Source organism: Cryptotermes secundus, unplaced genomic scaffold (assembly GCF_002891405.2).
Source record: "Cryptotermes secundus unplaced genomic scaffold, Csec_1.0 scaffold1003, whole genome shotgun sequence".
In the NCBI taxonomy this organism is placed as follows: Eukaryota; Metazoa; Arthropoda; class Insecta; order Blattodea; family Kalotermitidae; genus Cryptotermes; species Cryptotermes secundus.
In genome coordinates, this window is record NW_019733847.1 from 370956 (window position 1) to 394272 (window position 23317).

Sequence of the window (23317 nt, forward strand, 5' to 3'; positions counted from 1 at the left end):
TGTGCACAACTGCACTTTTCGTGACTGTACAGGAACATTCTATAGCTTACTGTAAGTGCAGAGAGGCTGTAAAGCTATTTAGGTTCCTGCTGTCACCGTACAGTGTGATAGGGACCTGCAACAGTGTGCAGAACTGCACTTTTCGTGACAGTACAGGAACATTTTATAGCTTACTGCACGTGTAGAGAGGCTGTAAAGCTATTTAGGTTCCTGCTGACACTGTACAGCCCGATAGGGACCTGCAACAGTGTGCAGAACTGCACTTTTCGTGACAGTACAGGAACATTTTATAGCTTACTGCACGTGTAGAGAGGCTGTAAAGCTATTTAGGTTCCTGCTGTCACTGTACAGACGGACAGGGACCTGTAACAGTGTACAGAACTGCACTTTTTGTGACTACAGGAACATTCTATAGATTACTGTAGGTGTAGAGAGGCTGTAAAGCTATTTAGGTTCCTGCTGTCACCGTACAGTCTGACAGGGAGCCGCACCATGTTCGGAACTGCACTTCTTACAGATACTGCGGGTGGGGGAAGCTGCGTAAATGTATTATTTTCGGGGTCGCGGTATCAAAAATTTGAGAACCTCTACGTTATATAAACATAATACAAAGTGATTTTATGTCTTCAGCTTCTTCTTTCCCTTCGAAGTCTATTACCAAGAGAGCTTCAAACAGGTCTATAACCAGAAAGCGAAAGAGAATAATGGGTAGTAACTAGTTACGTACTGGCCGACCGGGAATCGATTTGCGACATAGGTTAGAACCTCTGTTTCTTATCACACCCAGATCGCCTCTGAGGCTCACCCAAACTCATATCCAGTCGGTACCGAGCACTTAATCCAAGCGCAAGACGGTCGGAGTGTGAAACTGCCCATTTATCTGCATGTAGAGCCTTGGGATTGACCTCTTGCATGACCCATAGTTACGTTCAGATGCACAAGGAACCTTCTAAATGCTGTTATCAGCAGATGTATCGTAGGGCGGTATGTGTGTTCATTTCAATTTACTGTGACAGTCAAGATAGGCCAATCAGGAGAATTACGGACTACGAAGTGAGCTATTAGCTCGCGGCAGGTGATCATGGTAGAGACGTCCAGACCCATTCTCTGACCCGACGGGTGCCGGGGGGNCCAGAAGGATTAAGCTCGCAACTCCATCTAACACCTTGGTTTTACTCTTATATTACGTGTGCATGTGTTACCAACGAAATTCACTGCAGGAGCCTCCAGGTTACACGTTCTAGGCTCCTCAGGAGTTGCTAATGTAAATTATTCCCGACAAGGTCAGAGTTATTTCTCTTCACAGTCTCCGGATCGACTCTTGGGGGTGACCCAGTTTCCCGTCCAGTTGTTACAGGGATTTATTTTCCCGGAGATAAAGCTGTCGGGGCGTGAAGCTGACTACTCACTTCCGTCTAATACCGAGGTTAAACATTCGTGGAGATATACATCCACTCTCCCTTACGCCCCTATCGCATGGTGCTCAATTAACCCTTTGAAGACCGACTTTAGGCGAGTTTTCTCTTAAGACTATAGAAGTAATGAAGAGAACGACTGTAAATAGTGGATTAGAAGTAGCGAAGCATAAAGCTGACGTTGAAATAGACAAATGAGAACATATAAACAAAATTACAAGAAGTAGTAGAGAAGGGCAGGCATTTTAGCTTGCGCAGTGGTTCCCACTCTGTTCTCTCGAATGGAGGGCTTCAGCTTGAACCGAAAATAAACCTCATTGTGTAGGTCTACTGAAATTACAGCTCTGGAGTCCCAGTCCAAGAGAGTGGAAGGGAAGACCATGTATAAAGCTTAAGAAAAACAGATTGTGATCTCGTGAAGACTGTTAAACACAGTCACCATTGTTGATTATGTCAACGCTTTTATAGCACGGTCCGATACGCAGAAATTTCTTGTAAGTAATATATATGAATTCAGTTCGTACCTCACAGGAAACACATTACGTCACAGCTAAAAAGCTAGACTGGTTAATGACGTTTGGGGTCATGAAACACACGCATACACTGTGTGGGCAGAATGCGGAGTTTTGGTTTGTTAAAGCAGGTGATACATATAGTGATCACTGTGTTTTAAATGGCTAAATATAGAGGTAACGTTGCTTTCACCTATACCGTCCTGAAAATCGCTCCAAAAATATTGTAATTATGCATTATTCGTCCCACAGCCCCGCTACTGTGGCTAGAGGCTTATAATATGTTTTATCTGGTAAAGCCCCTCACTGCAGTTCTCACTATGATCTGTCGTAAGGGTGGTACGTTATTTAAAGATAATGTATCAGCAACAGAGGCTACTTGGCGTCCAGTCATATGGAAGAATGATCATGTCTGTTGAAATTAAAATGATTTCGGAGAGATCGGTCGCTACATATTTGAAGGTGCTGTTGCGGAATTCCTTGAAGAAATGAGCAAAGCCAGAATAATCAGTATCTGTCCCGAGATCCAAACCGAGAACCTCCAGAACACACACTAACAATGTCACCATTTAAACCAACTTGGTACGTACGAAATACTGTAGGCCAGGTTCGTTCAGTGAGTGATGAACGCAAGAACAGATGTGTTCTCTTTGAAACCTTGGCCGGCCCGCCTCTGGGGCCCCACCCTGCCCACTATGTAATGGGTATGGTCTGGTCTAACCACCGTGGGATGAGAGAGCAGAGGTCTAGCCAGTGGTCCCCAAATTCTTTAGCCTTAGGCCCCCTTCATGTTTATATAAAAGTTTCAGGCCCGTTCAACTTATAAAAAAATTACTTAAAATGTAATTTAGAATTACAAAATTATAATTAACAATAAAACTTAATTATATCTATAAAATACTCTTCTTTTGTAGTGTAATCTACAATTTAAAGTGCATTACCTTATTAATTTATATGTATAAAAATTAGGCCATTACTATTTTCGGAGGCCCACGGAAGAAAGCTTCATGATGCCCTGTGGAGATACTCCCATTCTGGGTAAACTCTCATCTAGACGACCACACCCATCTTTGCCCAGCGCCCAGGTCCAGAAAACAAATTTCTGCGTTTCTTTTCTGTCCTAAAAGGTGTGTAAGATCTACTTAGGAGCAGAAATAATTTTACGTATAAGTTTACAAGGGTAAAATTAACACAGATAAATTTAGGTGTAGGTTCCCTATCATTTTTGAGCAATGATAAATTATTCGTCACAACTGTTAATCTCTTCTTTATTGTTAGTGGGGCGGGACTAAGTTCCTTGTACTGCGGCCACTTCTGGCCTATTGTACCAGCCCCAGATGATAGGTGAGGGTGATTGTAGAGCGATTGGTGGAATGAAGATTGGCAGGGGAAACCGAAGTACTCGGAGAACACCTACCTCACCGCCACTTTGTCCATCACAAATCCCACTTGACCAGACCCCGGGATCGAACCCGAGACGCTACGATGGGAAGCCAGCGACTAACCGCTTGAGCTATGGCGCGGCCTTACTGTTAATCTTAATATCAACTACATTCAGAAATCTGTATGACCATCACGTTACAAGCGTGACCTCAACATGACCATGCACTGCAAGAGGACACAAGCCATCCCTGTAAGAGGCCGTGGAGGCCCATAGGGTTGTGAGACGTCGAGGCTGCCACATTTTCTAGAGAATCGGCTCACAGATGTCGGTAAGGTTGTCAGCCTTACGCGCCGGCCGCCCTTTATCCCCAGGAAGATTCCTGGTACTCATTTCTGTTAGAGGCTGAGTCGATCCCAGGGCCATAGTGCGGCTGGAAGGATTAGGTCAATCGATAAATCCAATGACATCGGGAATTGAAACCGCGACCTACCGGCTTGTAGCATAGTGCCTCAAACAACTACGCTACCGCGTGCCCCACTGCAAGATGACACACGTCTGAAAATTATGAAACATCAAGAATTTCCAAATCCCTTATGAAACCACTGAGTACAGAGTTCTGTATATCGTTCATGACGTAATTCATGCAAATATTGCAGGCTACGGAATGCTCAGCTGACCACCAGAATGTCTATAAACGACCAGCCACAAATGGTAAACATTTCCTTCCACGGTGACCTTGAAACGAACCCTACACGTATAGAAAGGAAGAAAAAAAAGCGATAACAGAAATAGACAACCTAAAGTTTCTGAAAGCAACTATTATGTATCCTGATGATGGAAGAACTGACAATAAATTCAACAGTTCATAAATCAGTCGCACTAGGCTTCGGTTCTCTTCCAAATATATTTCAAATAAATTTACTGACTCCAAAAGGAAGTAACTGCTTTGTTCCATAACTTGACATAGGCCCACGGCTTGTAACATAATTAAAATGTATTAATATATGTGATAAAATGAGAGTTGTAATTGGGATTAAACAGACATTTACATGAAATTCCCTAATAAAACCCATATTCATATTTGTTTGGATGACCTGGCTACAGATCCAGAGATCCGGTTTCGATTCCCTGCGCTACCAGATTTTCTGAGAAGCAGTGGGTCTTGAACGGGGACCACTCAGTCCCGTGAGGTTAATTGTGGAGATATTTCAAGGAAATAGCGGCTCCGGTCTATAAAATCGAGATTAACGGTCGTTGGAATCCGTTGCGCTGACAACGCAACACCCTCTATCCGCTGAAGTTGGCACTAACTTCGACGACAAGCGGCGGTCGCTCGGTCGGTATAGTTCGCTTGCGCAGTACAAGCCACGGAGTTAGTTTAGTTAGTCAATCAACTACTCAATTTAGTGGACCAAGAAGGTTGCTTCGTAACGCTCCAGACTTCGTTTCTAATTTCGGCAGGGACACCGGCTATCCTGACTCGGGTTTCTTCGTCGTTATCCTCAGCCACTCCAGGAAAATTCCAACTTATTGCGTCAATCAGATCATTACCGATCCTTCCGAATCCTTTCCAATTTAGTTTTAATTAATCATCGCATAATTCGATGACATTCTGTCCTTTTTTTCCCCCTTGGCACTGCAGCCCCAGTGGGCCTAGGCCTACCTCCATGAACTTCTCCGTTCACATTCAGTCCTTTACCTTCGTAAAATAACCCTTTAACAAACTGATGTGTTAGGTACAGGGAGGAAGATGTCTTACGAAATTTAAATTTACCTAATTCTTCCATCCGCACTATGCTCCTGGGGTCGACTCAGCCTCTGACAAAAATGAGTACCAGGAATCTTCCTGGGGGGGTAAACGGCGGCCGGCGCCTAAGGGCCCCCATACACACACAGTTTGGTCTCCAGTTCGGCCTGCACAGTTGAAGACTGAAAGGCAAAACTGACGTGAGTGGTGCGGCCGGCCGGCCAATCGTTTGGACTGTTGGCCTGTTTGAAACCCGTCAGTCCGTCAGTTCTGCCTGCAGGACCGTAGCACGTGACGTGTGTGACTCAACATTATAGGCTGGAAGACCGTGATTGTGGCATGAAGCCTGCCGCTTTATCTGCGCGTGTATGGGGAGGAAAGGGAGGGGGTAAATTGTCACAGTTTTGCCTGTAAGGTTGATTGGAAGGCCAAACTGTGTGTGTATGGGGGGGCCTAAGGCTGACCTCACCGCCATCTATGAGCCGACTGTCTACAAAATGTGGGAGCCTCGACGTCTCACAAGCCTATGGGGCCTGTTACAGGGATAGCTTTACTTTTTTTATGTGGAACCTAAATGTTCACGACCATGTTCAAATCAGCCCGCCACTGGGCTCTATCCTGAGCCAGCTAGATCTAGTCTATACCCTCACACCACATTTCTTTATCATCATCCTCATATCTATGTCTTTGTCTTCTAAGTGGCCTTTTACCTTCAGGTTTTCCCAACTAAAATTTTGCTTCTATAAACCAGTCTCATGCCCATTACACGTCCACGTCATTCGAAATACTTTTCACGTAAAGCAGTGATTCCCGAAACCCCACAGAAAAAAAAACCTAAAATTCTTGGAATCGTACGGTCCCAAGTGCACCCCACTGCACTTCATGGAGAGGAATTAATGAAGCATATCATTTCATACACGGATAAAAACAAACAACAACCGGGGGTCACTCTCTACATACCGAGAATACTGGTTAGAAACCGCTGAGCTGTTACCTATATTGAAGTTTGTCCTTGACTATTTCCTGATGCCTATCACTTACCTACCTTCAACTGTCATTTCCAGTTTCCTCTACTAACACACAGAGACATAAAACTTACCGAACATAGGACAGATGCTGAAATCAATGCAGCACGTTCCTTTGTTTCAAAATCGAAGAGAGATTGATTGCGCGCCCAACAATCAAATCTATAGATCAACAACTGTAAAATTTGAGGTTTTCACGGCGGTGACTATTTTGTTAACCGACGTTTCCTTGAATATGGAGGCGATACGTTCCTCCGAAACGTCGGTTAACAAAATATTTACACAGCGCCACATCCCAGAAGACGGTATTCTTCAACAACATCAATTATCTTCACTACTTGAAAAAAATAACCTTCCAAGGTTCATAAAAAATGACACCACAGTATATATATGGAGTCCTCAGATATATTCTTTTATGAATCCTGGAATATTCTGATTTAATTGTAATGTAAACGATATTCCATATACACAAACCAGTTACAGGTTTAAAATTGGGGGGGAACAAAAATGTCTCCAGTTTGAAAACATATGGAAGCACAAGAACCCGATAACAAAGCACCCACTAAGAACCAGACGTAGATAACCGGTGTACCAGCAGAATAGCCATACAGACATTTACTTAAATTTATTATGTTAATTTCAAGTTTTAACTATATTTTAATTTAATTTTAACTAATTGTAATTAATACCAATACAGCTGACGCTGAAGAGTATATAACCAGAGATTTTGTTATACAAACAAAATAAAATCCGTGGCCTGTAGTCCGCAAGCGAACTATACNCTGACACAACATGTTTCGGCCCCAAACAGTCGTCTTCAGGTGTCTTGATATGTTACTAATATTTTATTAAATTATGTTGAAAAACTGCTACACTGTGTTAGCCCGAGTTAAAATCACACCTTGTAAAAGTAAAACAAGATAAAATATATAGAGAAATATAAATTAAGAAACGAGGGACAACACCTAAGCACTATATGATACACCTGATGACCCAATAAGGATAAAAATATGCCGTATTAACATTTGAACGTAAACAACCTATGTTAGTATTTTACATGAGCTGTTGTGTCGACTGATATACTCATTTTGAAAAATAAAAAGTTTAAAGTGAATAAGAGTAGCTTTCGAATACGGTGCCCAACAGAATTAAGTTAAAATGGTTTGTGCTGTAGATAAATATCCGATTCAATCACAGATCAGAATGGCTTCTTGTGTCTAGTTCTTTTTTTTTTTTAATTCGCTTTGTGGGGGGTGTATTCCAGTTGGGTCAACTCGCCACGGCGGCCACTGATTGACCTATTGTACCTGCCCCGGGTGATTATGATGATGGAGAATTTGGTGGAATGAAGATTGGCAGGGGAAACCGAAGAGCTCGGATAAAACCCGCCCAAGCTCCACTTTCTCCACCACAAATCCCACTTGACCAGACCGGGGATCGAAAACGGGCCTAGTTAAGTGTGAACAAACGTCAAATTCAGCGAGAGGTATACATGGTTACCGGAAAGTAAAATATGTTTCAAATGCCTGTTTGAAAAAAAAATCTATAAAACAAAACCAAACGGGCCAAGTTCCGGATAAAACAAATTTTGTTGTATGTACATCAACACACGTTTTCAATCTCAAGACTTATGAACTTCGCAATAAAAAAACAACCAAGCACTGATCACGATTTTACGACCAAGATGAATCACGAATCGACTCTCTCCGTAACTCCAATAATTTAAAATTTGTCCCTAATTCACGATACGCGTGAGGTAACGTTACAAAACAAAACAAATTACACTTTATTTCGATAATGGTGGGAACAGAAGTTTCACTTTCATGAATCTTAAAAACGTATTAATAAATTAAGTACATTGATAACAATAATGAAGAGGTTTAACGTGTAAAATAAAGAAACCACACTGAATCAGTTTTCCGTACTATAATAAATAAATTTCCACATCATATTTTCAAACATTTGTGACCATATGGTTTAAAAGTACACCATTCGTAACTCAACGTGACTGTACCAAGGGTTACAGACTATCTTTCTCTCTCTATCCACGAGTACCGGTATTCAACCTCCACGTACGTAAAATCTTGAATCTTTTATCAAGCAATCCTTCTGAACTTCCATCCAACTTTCGAGAGCTCATGCTTATTATCTACGGAAACAAACAAACCGAAAACAAAGCTCTATCTCCACAGATATAATCTTTCCAACCGTGATAATAAGAGAATACAAATCAGCTCACCGCTAATCCTCCTCATGATGTCCAGCGAGGAGTCCAGTCGATAAACAAGCAAAGTTTCACGTCACAACAGATAACACTGACAAAACAGTCACAGAAGTACACAAAAACACACATTCACAACTTCTATAATTCACCGCTCTACGATGATATAAACCACACTAAAGTGAGATACTATCATTATTATTATTATTATCCCTTCGACGGTATTATCACCTGTTCATCATAAACGATAACAAACACAAAATACCACCGACGAAAACAACAACGAGGGACGAGGTTTCAGCACTTGGACACGCATAGATGTGGCGTGTTTGAGCTAGACAACGCGACTCGGGCGCGCTCTACTCCACGTTATTAGTAAGGTAGGAAGAGTTGGTAGGGAGAGAAATGGACGAGTCCACTTCCAAAACGAGGGAAGGAAAAGGCGCACCCAGCCCGGAACCGCGATGTTTAAAGCGACTGTTCTTCAAAGCAGCACTCTCTTTCGGATAAGAAAAACAAAAAAGCGTATACCGCAACCAACATGCAGTGCGTCTAAAAGAAGCAACAGCTGTTGTCGTGTAAAAACAAGTGCATTCTCGGCTTTTATATAAATAAAAAAGCATACGGAAATAAACCACAGAGGAACAGAGAGATTGAGGAAGTAAACATAAATACAAAAAAACCTTCAGCAAGAACACATATCATTAATTAATCCAAATCATCAAACACAGCTTTCTCTTACAATCTGTAGCAGCTAGTCTGATCACGCGGATGTTGAACAGGAAGTCACAGTGTGAGATCTGTTGACAATGACTAAGTAAAATAAAGTAAAGATATCCCTGTTAACAGGCAGTGGAGGCCCATAGGGTTGTGAGACGTCGAGGCTCCCACATTTTCTAGACAATCGGCTCGAAGATGGCGGTGAGGTTGTCGATCTTACGCGCCGGCCGCCCTTCAACCCCAAGAATATTCCTGGGACTCATTTCTGTTAGAGGCTGAGTCGAACCCAGGGCCATAATGCTGCTGGAAGGATTAAGTAAATTAAAAAAATCACATCATCGGGATTCGATCCCGCGACCTTCCGGCTTAAAGCATAGTGCCTCAACCAACACTGCTACCGCGTGCCCCCGATGACAATAACTAGGGAGATTATGTCTTTTGGCATGTGACGCCGTGTAGTATGAAAGGCCATTATTGACATTTCGGAGGAACGTGCTACTTCCATCTTCAAGGTAGACGAGACCGTAGCGATTTACTAGACAACACGGCGTTACATCGCAGAAGAAAGCAATCTTCAGGACAAAACAGATTATTGGAACTTAGCAATTTAGACGTTCATAATTACTGGTACTTGACTGTATTTATCTCTCCTGCAATATACAGTAGGGTGTTAAATGTGATGGTGTAACATTAGGGGATGAATACTGTGGCGTGCCGCCTAGGGCCGGAATATCTGGAATCAGAACGCATCCATTGCTAAACAACGGCTAGCAATTCCTTGGCAGCGAAGCCTAGGAACTCGTTGCCCCGGAAATAGATGATGTTTGAAAACAGAGTCTTGAGGAGGAGTGGTCCTAAGAAAGAAGGAGGAACGAGAAATTGGAGAAAATACATAACGACGAGTTTCCAAATTTCTACAATACAACAAATATTAGTACAACAGTGTAGATGGGACCTCCTACACAACAATGATATATACAGAATGAAGACAAAAATTTATATTAACATATCAACATTTGTTTATTATGGGCAGGCGTGGCGCTATAGGTTTCGACATTTCCTAGGTCATCATCAGGTGAGTCACAAGAATATCAATCTTAAGTTTTTGAATTGTGTTACTTTAATATTGATACATATTTCACAATTTTGGTTCTGTTTTTGATAGTGAATATATCTTCACAAAATTCAATTTAAAACTGCACATGAAAACTCTGGTAATGTATGGTTTTTACCTAAGCTTTGCCTTTTTAAAGCTGGAATATCAACAGTGCTAATTAGTATAACCGTATTTGCCTTGAATTTACTTAGACTCCGTGGAAAAAAAAATGGTAGGTACTACACGGCCTGTGAATCCAAAGAGGCAACATCATCATCACATTCCTGTTGCTCCCTCTGGAGCATAGGCCATCCGTGAAACGCTTCATTTCTCTTCCGTCCCCTAATCTTGCAGACAGTCGGTAGGACTCCTTGGACAGGGATCAGCCCGTCGCAAGGCCGCTACCTGTACAGGACAAAACAAACGCAGAATAAACGTACATAAACATCCATGCCTCGAATGGGATTCGAACCCACGACACCAGTATTCGAGCGGGCGACGATAGTTGATGCCTTTGACGGGGCGGCCACTGTGATCAGCCAAAGAGGCATCGACAGACGTAAAGAAATTGTAGGGTGTGATGTAATTTACGCTAGAGGCAATATTTTCTCAGATCCCATAAAAGAAAGGAACACATTTATGTAAACAACATCCCCTCGTAAAGAGAACTGTCCCATGAAGTCAAAACATGAAACAAACATTAAAAGCACCGACTTCAGCACGCTGCATTGATATACTGATGGATAAGGGATGTGCAGATAAAAAAGAACACTTGTTTTGCTCGAAGATATTTTTGGTAACATACAACCGTACAAACATTCCAGAAAATAAGCTTCAGTGATGCGCCAGTTACCATATTAATATCAGAGCAACATAATTTGTTACATTACCACTTTTTCCCCCCCATCTTAATAAAAGAATAAAAATATTTGTATTATTTTCAAAAATATGTTGGGATGAAAACGTAAACTTTGCCCTGAGTAGTGTTTCCTCGCCCTTCACAAGTTCGCATGGCTTACTTATTTGTGGGTCCACTGTTCATCGGATAATTTATAGTTTATTTTCCTTATTTTGAAGAAAATAATAAAAGTAGGCTTGTGAGGGTTGAAAAAAATAATAGAAGTAGGCTTGTGAGGGAAGACAACACTGAAAGCATACACAACAAAATAAACAGCATAAAAACACTGAAATAGCAGCCATAAAAGATACATTACAAGTATTCTACGAAAGAAATTAAACAACAAAAACAAGGATGTGCCTAAGAGCACAGAACACAAAGTGTACAGTGCAGTTGTCTTTCCAAAAAACGTTGCCTGATGATGGCCCATATGTAACCGAAACATGTTGCAACAAGGAATTAATGTATATAGCTAATGACATTTAAGGGCCGCGCCATAGCTCAAGCGGTTAGTAGCTGACTTCCCACGGCGGCGGCCCGGGTTCGATCCCGGATCTAAACAAGTTGGATTTGCTGTGGACAAAAGGGTGCTGCGGCGAGTTTTCTCCGAGTACTTCGGTTTCCCTTGCCAATCTTAATTCCACCAAATTCTCCGTCATCATAATCACCCGGGGCAGGTATACTAGGCCAATCAATGGCCGCCGTGCCGAGTGGACCCAGTTGGGCTCCACTAATGACATTTAAAGTATTTAACAAACACTTTTAGTGTATTAAATATATTTTAGTGGCTTTTATATAAGCTTGTTGTTGCATTACAGACGGTATACTTACGATCTAAAATTATGCCATAATGCAACAGGATGCTGAAATCGCCTCTGTGGTCTATTGGTCAGAGTTATAGGCTACAAATCCAGAGGTCCCGAGTTCGATTCCCGGTGCCACCACATTTCCTGAGAAGTAATTGGTCTGGAACGTGGTCCACTCAGCCACGTGAGGACAACTGAGGAGCTATTTCAAGGAAATATCGGCTCCGGTCTAGAAAATCGAAATTAACGACCGTGGGGATTCGTTGCCCTGCCCACGCGGCACCCTCTGTCCGCTAAAGTTGGCACTAACTTCGCCGACAAGCGGCGGCCGTTCAGTCGGTACATTTCTCTTGCGGACTCAAGCCACGGAGTTTTTTTGTTTTGTTTTTTAGGTCGCCATGCCGTCTATGTATCTGTGAATTCCGCCCCCCCCCATTAAATTTCAATTCCTGAACCCAAATTTACGGATCTTGGTATGTGTATCATGGCACCTGAGCTCTACTCAACGGCGTACTTCATAAATCTTTCCTAACAGCCTCTGTCTGTATGTGTATCCCCATATCGTTGCTAGGCAGCGGCTCAGTCAAAACGTTCCCGCGGCAACGAATACACGCACCAATAGAAAAATGTTGGACCCTTTTGTCTGTGGGTCTGTGTTTCCCCCATGACTGCTAGGTAACAAGTCGGTGAAAACGTTCCTGTGGCAACGAAGAATTATTGGAGGCGTCGTTTTCTATATGATCGGTGTTGCATCAAAACAGTATCCTTCAAAGTATCACATTTTAAAGGCAGTGGCATAATATTCTCTCGCGTTTTTGGCTTTCTCACCAATATCCTACATGCATACCCCTTATTTGTTTAAGTAAGTTACTAAATCAGACCTCTATAAAACAAAATAAGTAATATGAAAGTTAAAGTCACATAAATATAGCTGAAATTCAGTTTAGTTGAAAAAAAATTCACGTCATCAAATTTAATACGGAAATATTCGCTTAGTGGGGGGTGGAGTCCAACTGGTTCCACTCGGCACGGCGGCCACTGATTGGCCTATTGTACCTGCCCCGGGTGATTATGATGATGATGGAGGATTTGGTGGAATGAAGATTGGCAGGGGAAACCGAAGTACTCGGAGAAAACCCGCCCCAGCGCCGCTTCGTTCACCACAAATCCCACTTGACCAGAACCGGGATCGAACCCAGGCCGCCGCGGTGGGAAGCCAGCGACTAACCGCTTGAGCAATGGCGCGGCCTAATACGGAAATAACTACCATTAGCCGCAACTACTGCCAGAAAAAGAGTATTTATATCGATTTAAGCCGTGACACTCTGAAGTAACACGATAGACACTGCGGCTGTTTGCTGCTCCATACAGCATCATCAGCTGGTTTTATCTGAGCTTGAGACGCCCTCATCTCGGTGGCCCAGAGGCCATCTGGTGGGACATTCCAACAAATCACATGCCTGCTCCGGAAAGCTGAGCCCCCACCCCATCAGCCTGCACTTCTTTACATATCCTACTGTATGTTTCACGGCAGATGGTCCCGAAGTTAGAAGTTAGAAGCCTTGCCTCCAAAGTACGATGCTGTTACAGTAGAGACAAGGGACAGAAAATGGCGCTCTATCCTGTTCAGTATCACATACGAAGTTAAACTAATCTTGAGAGGGGTGGAATGTGAAGCTAAGGCATGGTGAATCTCGGGTGACTATGAAGTATAGTGCCACGTAGTTAGGTGAAATCTATACATTTCGGAGGAAAACATCGCCTCCATCATCAGGGTAGGAGAATAATCCAAGCAATAAACAGGCAGAAACATGTGACAAGGTAAGGAATGTACTGTCCTGAACCTTTCAAACAAGGGATCGAGGTCTTGAATCCAGGTATGGATATTAAAAATGTCCATGTGCATTGTCTTGTTCTTTGTAGCCTGAAAGACGATCCTATCTTCAGAAATTTATCAACGTTTCGTAGGCTCACAATGCCTCCATCTTCAGGGTCAAACTATAACCCAAACAAGTAAACAGCTTGCAACAAGAATATGTACTCTACTTGCTACTTGTTACTGAGCTTCCTGCTAGTTCACTCGGCTTAGTCTTTGACCATGAAGATAGCGGCTTTATGTCCCTCCGAAACGTCTGTAAACTCCTATAGGAATACGTGGCGTCACATCCCATAAGATAATGCTTTTTTAGGACAGACTTTATGCTATGGATCCAAGCCCTGTAGACGCTCCGAAGTTCCTGCTTTATATCCGTATAAGAATAGCCTCTCATGACCACGACCTTAGACGAATTCCTGAGTTGCGGCGCCTACTTAATTACATGTGCTGTAGTGTCACGCGTAGGCGTGAGCGGACGTGATACATTTAAAAGTAGCCTCTGTTTGGAGAAATATCGCTCAAACACGAATCACAAACGACAGAATCAGCACCAAAAACAGAATCCGAAAGTCCCTGCATGCAATATTGTGGCGTATAGACCCGTTGCTAAGCGGTGATTCTGTAAACTGTGGCCGTTACTAGGTTAACTCCCGCAACATAAAAGCACGCAGTAGAAAAACTGTGTTTTCTATGTGGTCTGTGCCGAAGGGTTATCAAAGGGACAATTCTGGGGCTTAGTTTAGAAAGCCCCGTGAGGAGACGGGTTCGAATACCTCCACCGTGATCCTGTGAGTCGTAGAAGGCGATGAAAAGGGAAGACTCGAATCTGAGACAGTAAAATATGGTCGCGAGTCCCAAGGGACTTGAACTCAAGAATGACTCCGCTGGCGAGGACCAGCAGCATTTGTAAACAACAGACCCGTCCTCTCGTCAGAGAGAGCTCCCCACATTAAGGAACCCGAAACTGTCCGACAATAGTAAAAATCTGGTCGCAAGCCCCAGATGGGTGCTTTATTCCTAGACAGACTGGCCGACTGACCGTCGATCGTAACATAAGACTCAGACTCAGCTGAGTTAAGTTGTGAGACGGTGACCAGCCGAGATTGGTGTGAGCGAGAAAGCTGAAGAATCCATTAATAGGAAACGGCTAGTGAAGACACTGCAGGCTGGAGAAAACTTGGAGAAGAGAACATTCTTGACTCTACCGGGACTAGAACTCCGATCCCTCGGTCGTCCAGCCCATAGCCAATCGCTATCATGGCTCCCCCATAGTGGTTGAAGTATATTAATTTTAACCTAGGAGAGCCATAGTAAACTATGTACAGAATATTTACTCGATCAAATGAAACGTCAAAGCTATGGAACACGAAGCTCTGATGTACAGAGCTGAGAACATGTCGCCGCCAAATGAAATTTCCCTAATTAGTATGATTACCTGGGAGTCACAGATTTCTGTTAGAACTCTTGCAGCATGAAATACCGCGCTTAGCTTTGATGTATCAGAACACTTCGGCATATATCCATATAGTTTGTGTGTCAAACGGATACGTGACTAACAATTTCGAAGACTGTGACAACTTTATGAGATGGCGCCACACAAAATGTCGGACCAAGAGTAAACTTGAAACAAAATGGTGGATAGAGAAATGTCTTATTTAAGAAATGTAACAATGCCGGAACATTTCTTCACATTCATCTATTTCAGCTTACAGCTACTCCTGTTTATGTAACAATATTTATAAGATTTAAAAAAACCATTGAAATAAAAATCTCCAAAGAAAAGTAAAATAATTACTGATGACTACTATAAAGAATGTATGGATCACAGTGGCCACACGGTCTAAGGCATGAAATGTCTTCGCCCGCTCGGAAGCCGGGACCGTGGGTTCGGATGTGTTTCCTGTGAGGTACGGACCGAATTCTTATATATTATTCTTATACACTGTTGGTCACGGTAGCCGCGCGGTCTGAGGCATGAACTGTCTTCGCTCTCTCGGACGCTGGGATCGTGGTTTCGAACCCCACTCAAGGTATGGATGTCTGTGTTTATTCTGTGTTTTTGTTAGGTAACGGCCTTGCGACGGTCTCATCCCATGCCCAAGGAGACTGTCTTACATTAAGACAGGTGGGAACAACAGGAACAGAAGGTAAAGAACAGGATAAACATGTGAACTATCTGATTCGATAGAGCGTATGGTCAACATAATGATGTAAATAAATAACTGAATGAATTCCAAAATATTTGAGACACTATAAGATAAAATTTAATAAGGAAACTATGAAAGAAATGCAAATGAAATATTACAAAAAAAGAAATATTTTCCGATATTATTACACGGGAGAAAGGGTCGGTAGTTTCAATTCGGAGAAATGGAATTTTTTAGATCGGTCGAGGGAATTACAAGAATGGATAGGATTAAAAAGTAATAAGCAAAAATATAAATATAAATCTATTCAATATACGATAGAAATGAGGCGGTACGGAGCCCGGTAGCTTGAATACCTCCAAAGAATGGATGATATGAGAATACCAGAATAAGCCTTTAGTTATGGGCGAAACGTAAGAAGACACGTTGGTGTTAAAGACAGAGATGGGGGGGGGGGCTGAATTCGCAACAGAAATGTTCGAAATGCTCTGAAATTAAATTGGCGATAATGATGATGCTGGTGATAAAGATGGTGAAGTGTATTGATTCTGAATTATGTTACATATTAGATTCGATATACTTAATATATATCAAGCCACGTTGTAATACGTCATTTTAGGTACAACATAAGCCGAAATTAACGGCCATGGGGATCCGTTGCGCTGACCACGCGACACCCTCTATCCGCTAAAGTTAGCACTAACTTCGCCGACAAGCGGCGGTCGCTCGGTCGGTATATTTCGCTTGCGGACTACATTTCATGTAATTTGTTTATTAAACTGCAATAGTTCAATTTTTTTCCCATAACGCGTGGTCTGCTGTCTACTGACAACTAGCATCCACTTTTAAAGTTCTTATACAGAGTGTCCCAGGAGGAAATATCAATATTCTTGGATATCATAGTATCGGTCATTATAAGCATAAAAGAAGTGTACATGTACATGTGTCCTATTCCGCACGGTTTCCGGGATAGAGCCATCTCACTTTACAGACGAGCAACACGCCATGTCCTCACACGAGTTGCGAAGTGCACTGACGTTGACGGTGGAATTTTCGGAAACGAAAACTGTACCAACTTTGTCACTTTTTTTTATTATTATTATTTGATTGCTAATTTACAATCTACTCTAGTGACAACAGATCAGTAAGTAAATGTTCGGGCACCGTAGTAACTTGTTTTGATTACCATCCACTGATGGGTCTTCACGCGTCTCAAAGGTTAGGTCTTCCGGCCAAAGGCGTTGGAGTCTTCTGTTCGCCAGGGGTTGGGCGGCGAGTTCATTTATTAGATGGTTGTCGTGGTCAACGATGCGATCTCTATATTTGATGGCTCTTTTTTTATATAACCTCCTTTATGAAGGGTATTCCGAGATCTGCATGAAGGGTTTGTTTGGATACGAAGCATGGGGCGTTTGTTATTGAGGTTAACATTTTTGACTGGAACGTTTGTAAAACTTTCGTTTACTGCATCCCACATTTCAATCCCATATGTCCAAATGGGTTTTAATATGGAACTTAACTTTGTCACTTGAACAATAAATACCGGAATTAGAAACAGTAAGTAATGTATCTTTCTTATCAACGGTTTCGGTACTGTGCAGTTAGCTTACGCGCCATTTATTGGCAGACTTTTTATCTGAAATGACAGTGAACTGATTTTTTTTTTTTTTTTNGCGAACAGCATTGTTTAACTCGTTTCTGAGCTGAATTTTGTGCTCCAGAGCTTGGATTTTCAAAATGTATATCCCCCCTATGTACTCTTACCTGTTCAATTCGCTAAGATCTTACAGCCCCATCATATCGTTATGAAAAACACTACCCATGCTGAACTCTGTCGTCTCGGATGTGGTAACGTGTAGACCGGTAGATATTTACCGACGTTTCAGAGGAACTTACCGCCTTCAATTTCACTCTACTAACCTGCATATGGAGATAGAACTTTCCTCAGAAGTGTCGTTACCATTATACAGTCATCTTCATCTTCCGGCAGTGTTTACTTCTCTGTTTTGAAACGAACTCCGTGGCCTGTAGTTCGCAAGCGAACAATACCGACCGAGCGACCGCCGCTTGTCGGCGAAGTTAGTGTCAATTTTAGCGGATAGAGGGTGTCGCGTGGTCAACACAACTGATCCCCACGGCCTTTAATTTCGGTTTTCTATGCCGGAGCCGCTATTTCCTTGAAATTGCTCCTCAATTATCCTCACCAGGCTGAGTGGACTCCGTTCCAGACCCACTACATCTAAGAAAATCTGGCAGCGCCGGTCTCTGTTTTGAAACACGTAACACAGATTCTGTGGGTCTGATCTACACATCGTCAGACCTGCGATAGGCCACAGCAGGTCTTGTTTCCTGAAAACAGCGTTCTGTGCTGTGGCGCTGGCAGGGCCGCAGGCGTCACCTACACTCACAGTTGCTGGCGCTCCAATCTTCACTTGTCTGTCCTTACGTCACGTTTCTTCCGCCATGTTTGTGTATCTATCCCATATATTTTAGTCACGATGTACACCGTGCCATCACAAGTACGTGTGACGGTGGTGTGTACAACTGATTACATCTGCATTATCTTGAAATTAGAGTGGAAATTTGTACTAAAAACTAATGGCAGCCCTACTTGAATAAGCTGGTAGTCGCTGGACTAGTCACGAAATTTCATTACACTGTGAGATTTGAAGAATCCTAGCTTCTCGTATGTGACGCCGTGTAGACTTGCAAAAATAAACAGATTTTTGTTCCCCCTTTAACAGAGGAACAAATTGCCTCCATGTTCAGCTACCCTGGCTTTCTCTTCGACCCTAAAGATTAAGGCAGTATGTCACTCCGAAACGTCAGTAAACGTTTACTAGGCTATATCCCGCCGATCACAGTGGCCGCGCGGTCTAAAGCATGAACTGTCTTCGCTCGCTCGAACGCTGAGATCGTCGGTTCGAATCCCACTCAAGGCATGGATGTCTGTGTGCGTTTATTCTGATTTTGATGTTCTGTGTGTAAGTAGCAGTTTTGCGACTGGCTGAACCCCCGTCCAAGGAGTCCTACCCTCTGTGAGTAGGATTAAGAAACTGAAAAAGCGGAAAATGACCAACAAAAGGGCTGTAGAGCCATATATAGATAGACAGCTCAAGCGGTTAGTCGCTGGCTTCCCACCGCGGCGGCCCGGGTTCGATCCCGGGGTCTGGTCAAGTGGGGTTTGTGGTGAACAAAGTGGCGCTGGGGCAGGTTTTCTCCAAGTACTTCGGTTTCCCCTGCCGATCTTCATTCCACCAATTGCTCCACAATCACCCTCACCTATCATCTGGGGCTGGTACAATAGGCCAGAAGTGGCCGCAGTACAAGGGACTTAGTCCCACCCCACTAGCAATAAAATAAAATTACATGCCCCTCTCGTTCAATCTTTCTTGCTTTAATCATCTTAACGAAATTTGGGGAAGAGTACAAATTACGAAGCACGTCATTATGCAAGTTTCTCCAGCCATCCATCATTTCCCCCTTCTTAGGCCCAAATATTCTCCTCTGATCTCTGTCCTTGCCCTAACGTTTAACATCCGAGCAAAAAGATAATAAAACTGCGCTTTATATATCGGGTATCCATATGAAAAGTATCCAAAATAAAAAAAAATATATATCTCGGAAACTAATTGTCATACACGTATCCGGTGTATGTCATCGGAAAGGAAAACTCCATTCCCGGCTTACGCGCATGCGCCGCCACATTTCTGCCACCATGTTAGGAATCACTTGGACAGAGAGATGGCTGGGAGATGGATCGGCAGAGGTGAACCAATCGCTTGGCCTCCTAGGTCGCCAGATTTAACGTCACTGAATTTTTTCTTGTGGTGTTATGTGAAGAACATTGCCTACCGGGTTAAGATCAACGACCCGCAACAGCTGAAAGCCCGCATAAGGGACGCTGTGGCTACGGTAACGCCAAACATGCTGGATCTTCTGGTTATTTGTCGTGCCACCAAGGGAGCCCGCGTTGAAATTTATTGAGTTATATACTCAGAAAAACTCTGATAGTTTCCCTCTGTAGTGGTGCAACCCATAAATGTGTATAATAAAAGCTTTCTGAGATATAATTATTTTATTTTGGGTACCTTTCATCCGGACACTCTGTATTTGAGTCCTTATTCATTTAGAGTGGACCTGAAACTTATCCCTGCTCTTTCTCAAGCGCTAAGCTGTGAAAACTTATCGGGAGTGGAGGTACAGCTCCAGACATTCTTAATCTTGGTACTAGATGAAGGTGAATGATCATCTTTCCGCCCTGGCCGCATTAATTGCGGGGAAACCCCCTCCGGTACCCACTGTATCAGAAGTTATGTGGGCCACAGAGCCGGTCTGGACTCTATGAAGAACAGATAAATCTCTTTGTCCCTGCCAAGGATCTAAAACCAATTCCACAGTTTGCAGCTATACCGACTGAGCTGTCCTGGCACGGAACTGGTTTATATAGAGGTAAACTGTATTAAAGATGTGCTCGGAAGGGTCACCGGTTATCATGACTGAGGATTTTCATCGTTTTCCGCAGTTCCTCAAAGGAAATTTCGGGATAATGCCGCGTTAATATCAAGGCCGCTTCCTTTTCAATTACTACCAGTTCATCAGTTATTCTACCAACCATCGTTACATAGTTTCTATGCTGAAAGCGTCATAGCTCAAGCGGTTAGTCGCTGGCTTCCCACAGCTGCGGTCCGGGTTCGAGCTCCGGTCAGGTCATGTGGGATTTGTGGTGGACAAAGTAGCGCTGGGGCACGTTTACTCCGAGTACTTCGGCTTCCCCTGCCAATCTTCATTCCACCAAATTCTCCATCATCATAATCACCCGGGGCAGGTACAATAGGCCAATCAGTGGCCGACGTGCCGAGTGGACCCAGCTGGACACCACTCCCCACCCTAAGCGAGTTAGTTTCGATGCTGAAAGCGTCGTTCCATAACCCAGAAGAAGAACATGTAATTTCGTGGAAACTGTACATCAACACACCCACATACGCGCAGGTTACAGACCAGTACGGCGCATGTTGTATCAGTAACGGGGTTTAGGGTGTACAGAGGATTGTATTTCGCTCAGTCATTTGATGAATATGCCTGAACAGAACAAGGCAGTTAAACAGTTCGATTTCACGGGCAGGGTCACAAAAATACACTGAAACATACGTCACAGGACTGGCACGAGCCCCGAGTAAGCCGATGTGTTTCCTGGAAGTTACATGTGGCGTAATTAATTCACGTTTCTTCATGAATAATTCATTAAAGAGATGTGTTGTATGCGTGTACGGATGTCTCTCTTCCTCCCTAAGGGCAAAACATAGATTAATGGCGTCTGAGAACAGGGTGCTGAGTAGAATACTGGTATCAAAGCGGGAGGAGTGGGGAGTGAGGAGTGAGAGGAGGCTGAGCCATAGCTCAAGCGGTTAGTCGTTGGCTTCCCACCGCGGCGACCCGGGTTCGATCCCAGTTCTTGTCAAGTGGGATTTGTGGTGGACAAAGTGGCGCTGGGGCAGGTTTTCTCCGAGTACTTCGGTTTCCCCTGCCAATCTCCATTCCACAAATTGCTCCACAATCACCCTCACCTATCATCTGGGGCTGGTACAATAGGCCAGAAGTGGCCGCAGTACAAGGGACTTAGTCCCACCCCATTAGCAATAAAAAAAAATAATTACTGCATCTAGAACCGTTTAGTTTGCATAGGGACTAGGCTACGGTTTCCATGACCGATGAACTGGTGTTCGATTCCAGTCATAGGTAGCGATCTCTCCATTCTCCGCAGCGTCGAGACGGATTCTGGGGGCCAGCCAACTTCTTTCCCGCTCTCTGGTGGAGTTAGAGTGACAGGGGCGTAGATCTGACCACTCACTACCGTCTACATCGACGTTAAGAATTCGTGGACCTATACCTCCATCACCATACGCCTACATGGCAGGTAAAAAAGGGTAAAGTTGTGTCTGTACTTAACTACTAAACATTACGCCATGAAGACGTGTGGGGGAATGGATGTACAGATCCACGTTTTCTTGACCTCGACACTCTTTGGAAATGAGTGGTCAGCTTCACGCCCCAGCCGCTTTACCCCGAGTACCCATTGGAAAAGAGGCTCCGTGAGCCCCAGTGCCGGTCTAGACGACGTGAAGAACAGAAAATTCTTGAACCTATTGGGATTCGAACTCCGACCCCTCGGTCGTCCAGCCCATAGCCAGTCGCTATACCGGCTATATCGAAAAATGTTTTACAAAATATTATTATGGCGATAAAATCAAACACGAGATGGGAGAGACATATAGCATGGAAGGGATGAGAAATTCATACAAATGCATGGCAGATAAACTAAAGGGAAAATTCCATTTGAGAGATATTGGTGTAGATAAGAGAATAATACTCTCACGGTTTTAGAGTGTGTCTATAGACGGGGTTTGGATTGGTAATGGGATTTACTGAACACTTACAGAACTACAAATAACTATGACACTTTAAAGATGACTGTAACTATAGCACACGTAAAGTCTTCTCATTCTTCCTATCCGTTGCTTGGTAACGGCTTCAACGGCGGAAGTTACCCTTACTCTGCGTTACCGAACTGTTCCCGGCTTCAGCTACAGCAACTTTCGACCAAGTCACTCACCAACCGACTCCACTCCATTGACTAATTCACCAACCAACTAAACTTCTTTCAACTCGTCCTGCTTATAACACCTCAGCACGGACAGCACAGAAAATATTTTTCTTCTGTTACTGTTTACGGGCCGTTGCCTAGTAACGGCCGTTGTCTAGCTGTTTGTTTCGCGGCCGTTGCCCAGTAACGGATCTATGTGCCACAACATGATAATGGGTGTTAGATATGTAGAAAGAATAAGCAAGGAAATGTAAGCACAACTTAACAATTCTGGTGCATTTGCTTCGTCAGTCCCTCCAGACGGTATAAAATCAACTTTGTTTATTTTCTCGGGAACTCCAAGCCTTGTGGGAAAAGTGTAAAGGGCGTGGAATGGGTTCATGCTGTATCTCTCTACATCATTTGATGGAAAACAAACTCATCCCGACAACTGTTCAGTGAGTTATGCCCCAATTACGCTCCAGATACGCTCAGATACGTCCGAAATTGGTAGCGTAGTTGGTTGAGGCACTATGCTACAAGCCGAAAGGACGAGGGTTCGATTCCCGATGAGGTCATTGGATTTTTCAATTTACCTAATCCTTCCAGTCGCACTATGACCCTGGGGTCGACTCAGCCTCTAATAGAAATGAGTACCAGGAATCTTCCTGGGGGGTAAATGGTGGACGGTGCGTAAGGCTGACAACCTTACCGCCATCTGTGAGCCGACTGTCTAGAAAATGTGGCAGCCTCGACGTCTCACAACTCTATGGACCTTCACAGCCTGATACAGGGACAGCTTTACTTAACCTCACCACCATCTGTGAGCCGCTTGTCTAGAAAATGTGGCAGCATCGACGTCTCACAACTCTATGGACCTTCACAGC

At 43.5% G+C, this 23317-nt stretch overlaps 1 protein-coding gene across 4 annotated transcripts in view; it reads right to left on the bottom strand.

The window, feature by feature from the left end:
• LOC111868278 (caskin-2) overlaps positions 1-23317 on the bottom strand; it is a 433019-nt gene that overhangs the window by 361545 nt on the left and 48157 nt on the right. Inside the window, exon 1 of one of the 4 annotated variants that reach the window (XM_023858786.2) lies at positions 8323-8653. The exons of the other annotated variants lie outside the window; for them this stretch is intronic. Coding sequence (XP_023714554.1) covers positions 8323-8338 — 16 coding nt within the window. The 5' untranslated portion in view covers positions 8339-8653. Of the gene's footprint in view, positions 1-8322; positions 8654-23317 lie in introns of those variants that run through there. 4 annotated transcript variants of the gene reach the window in all.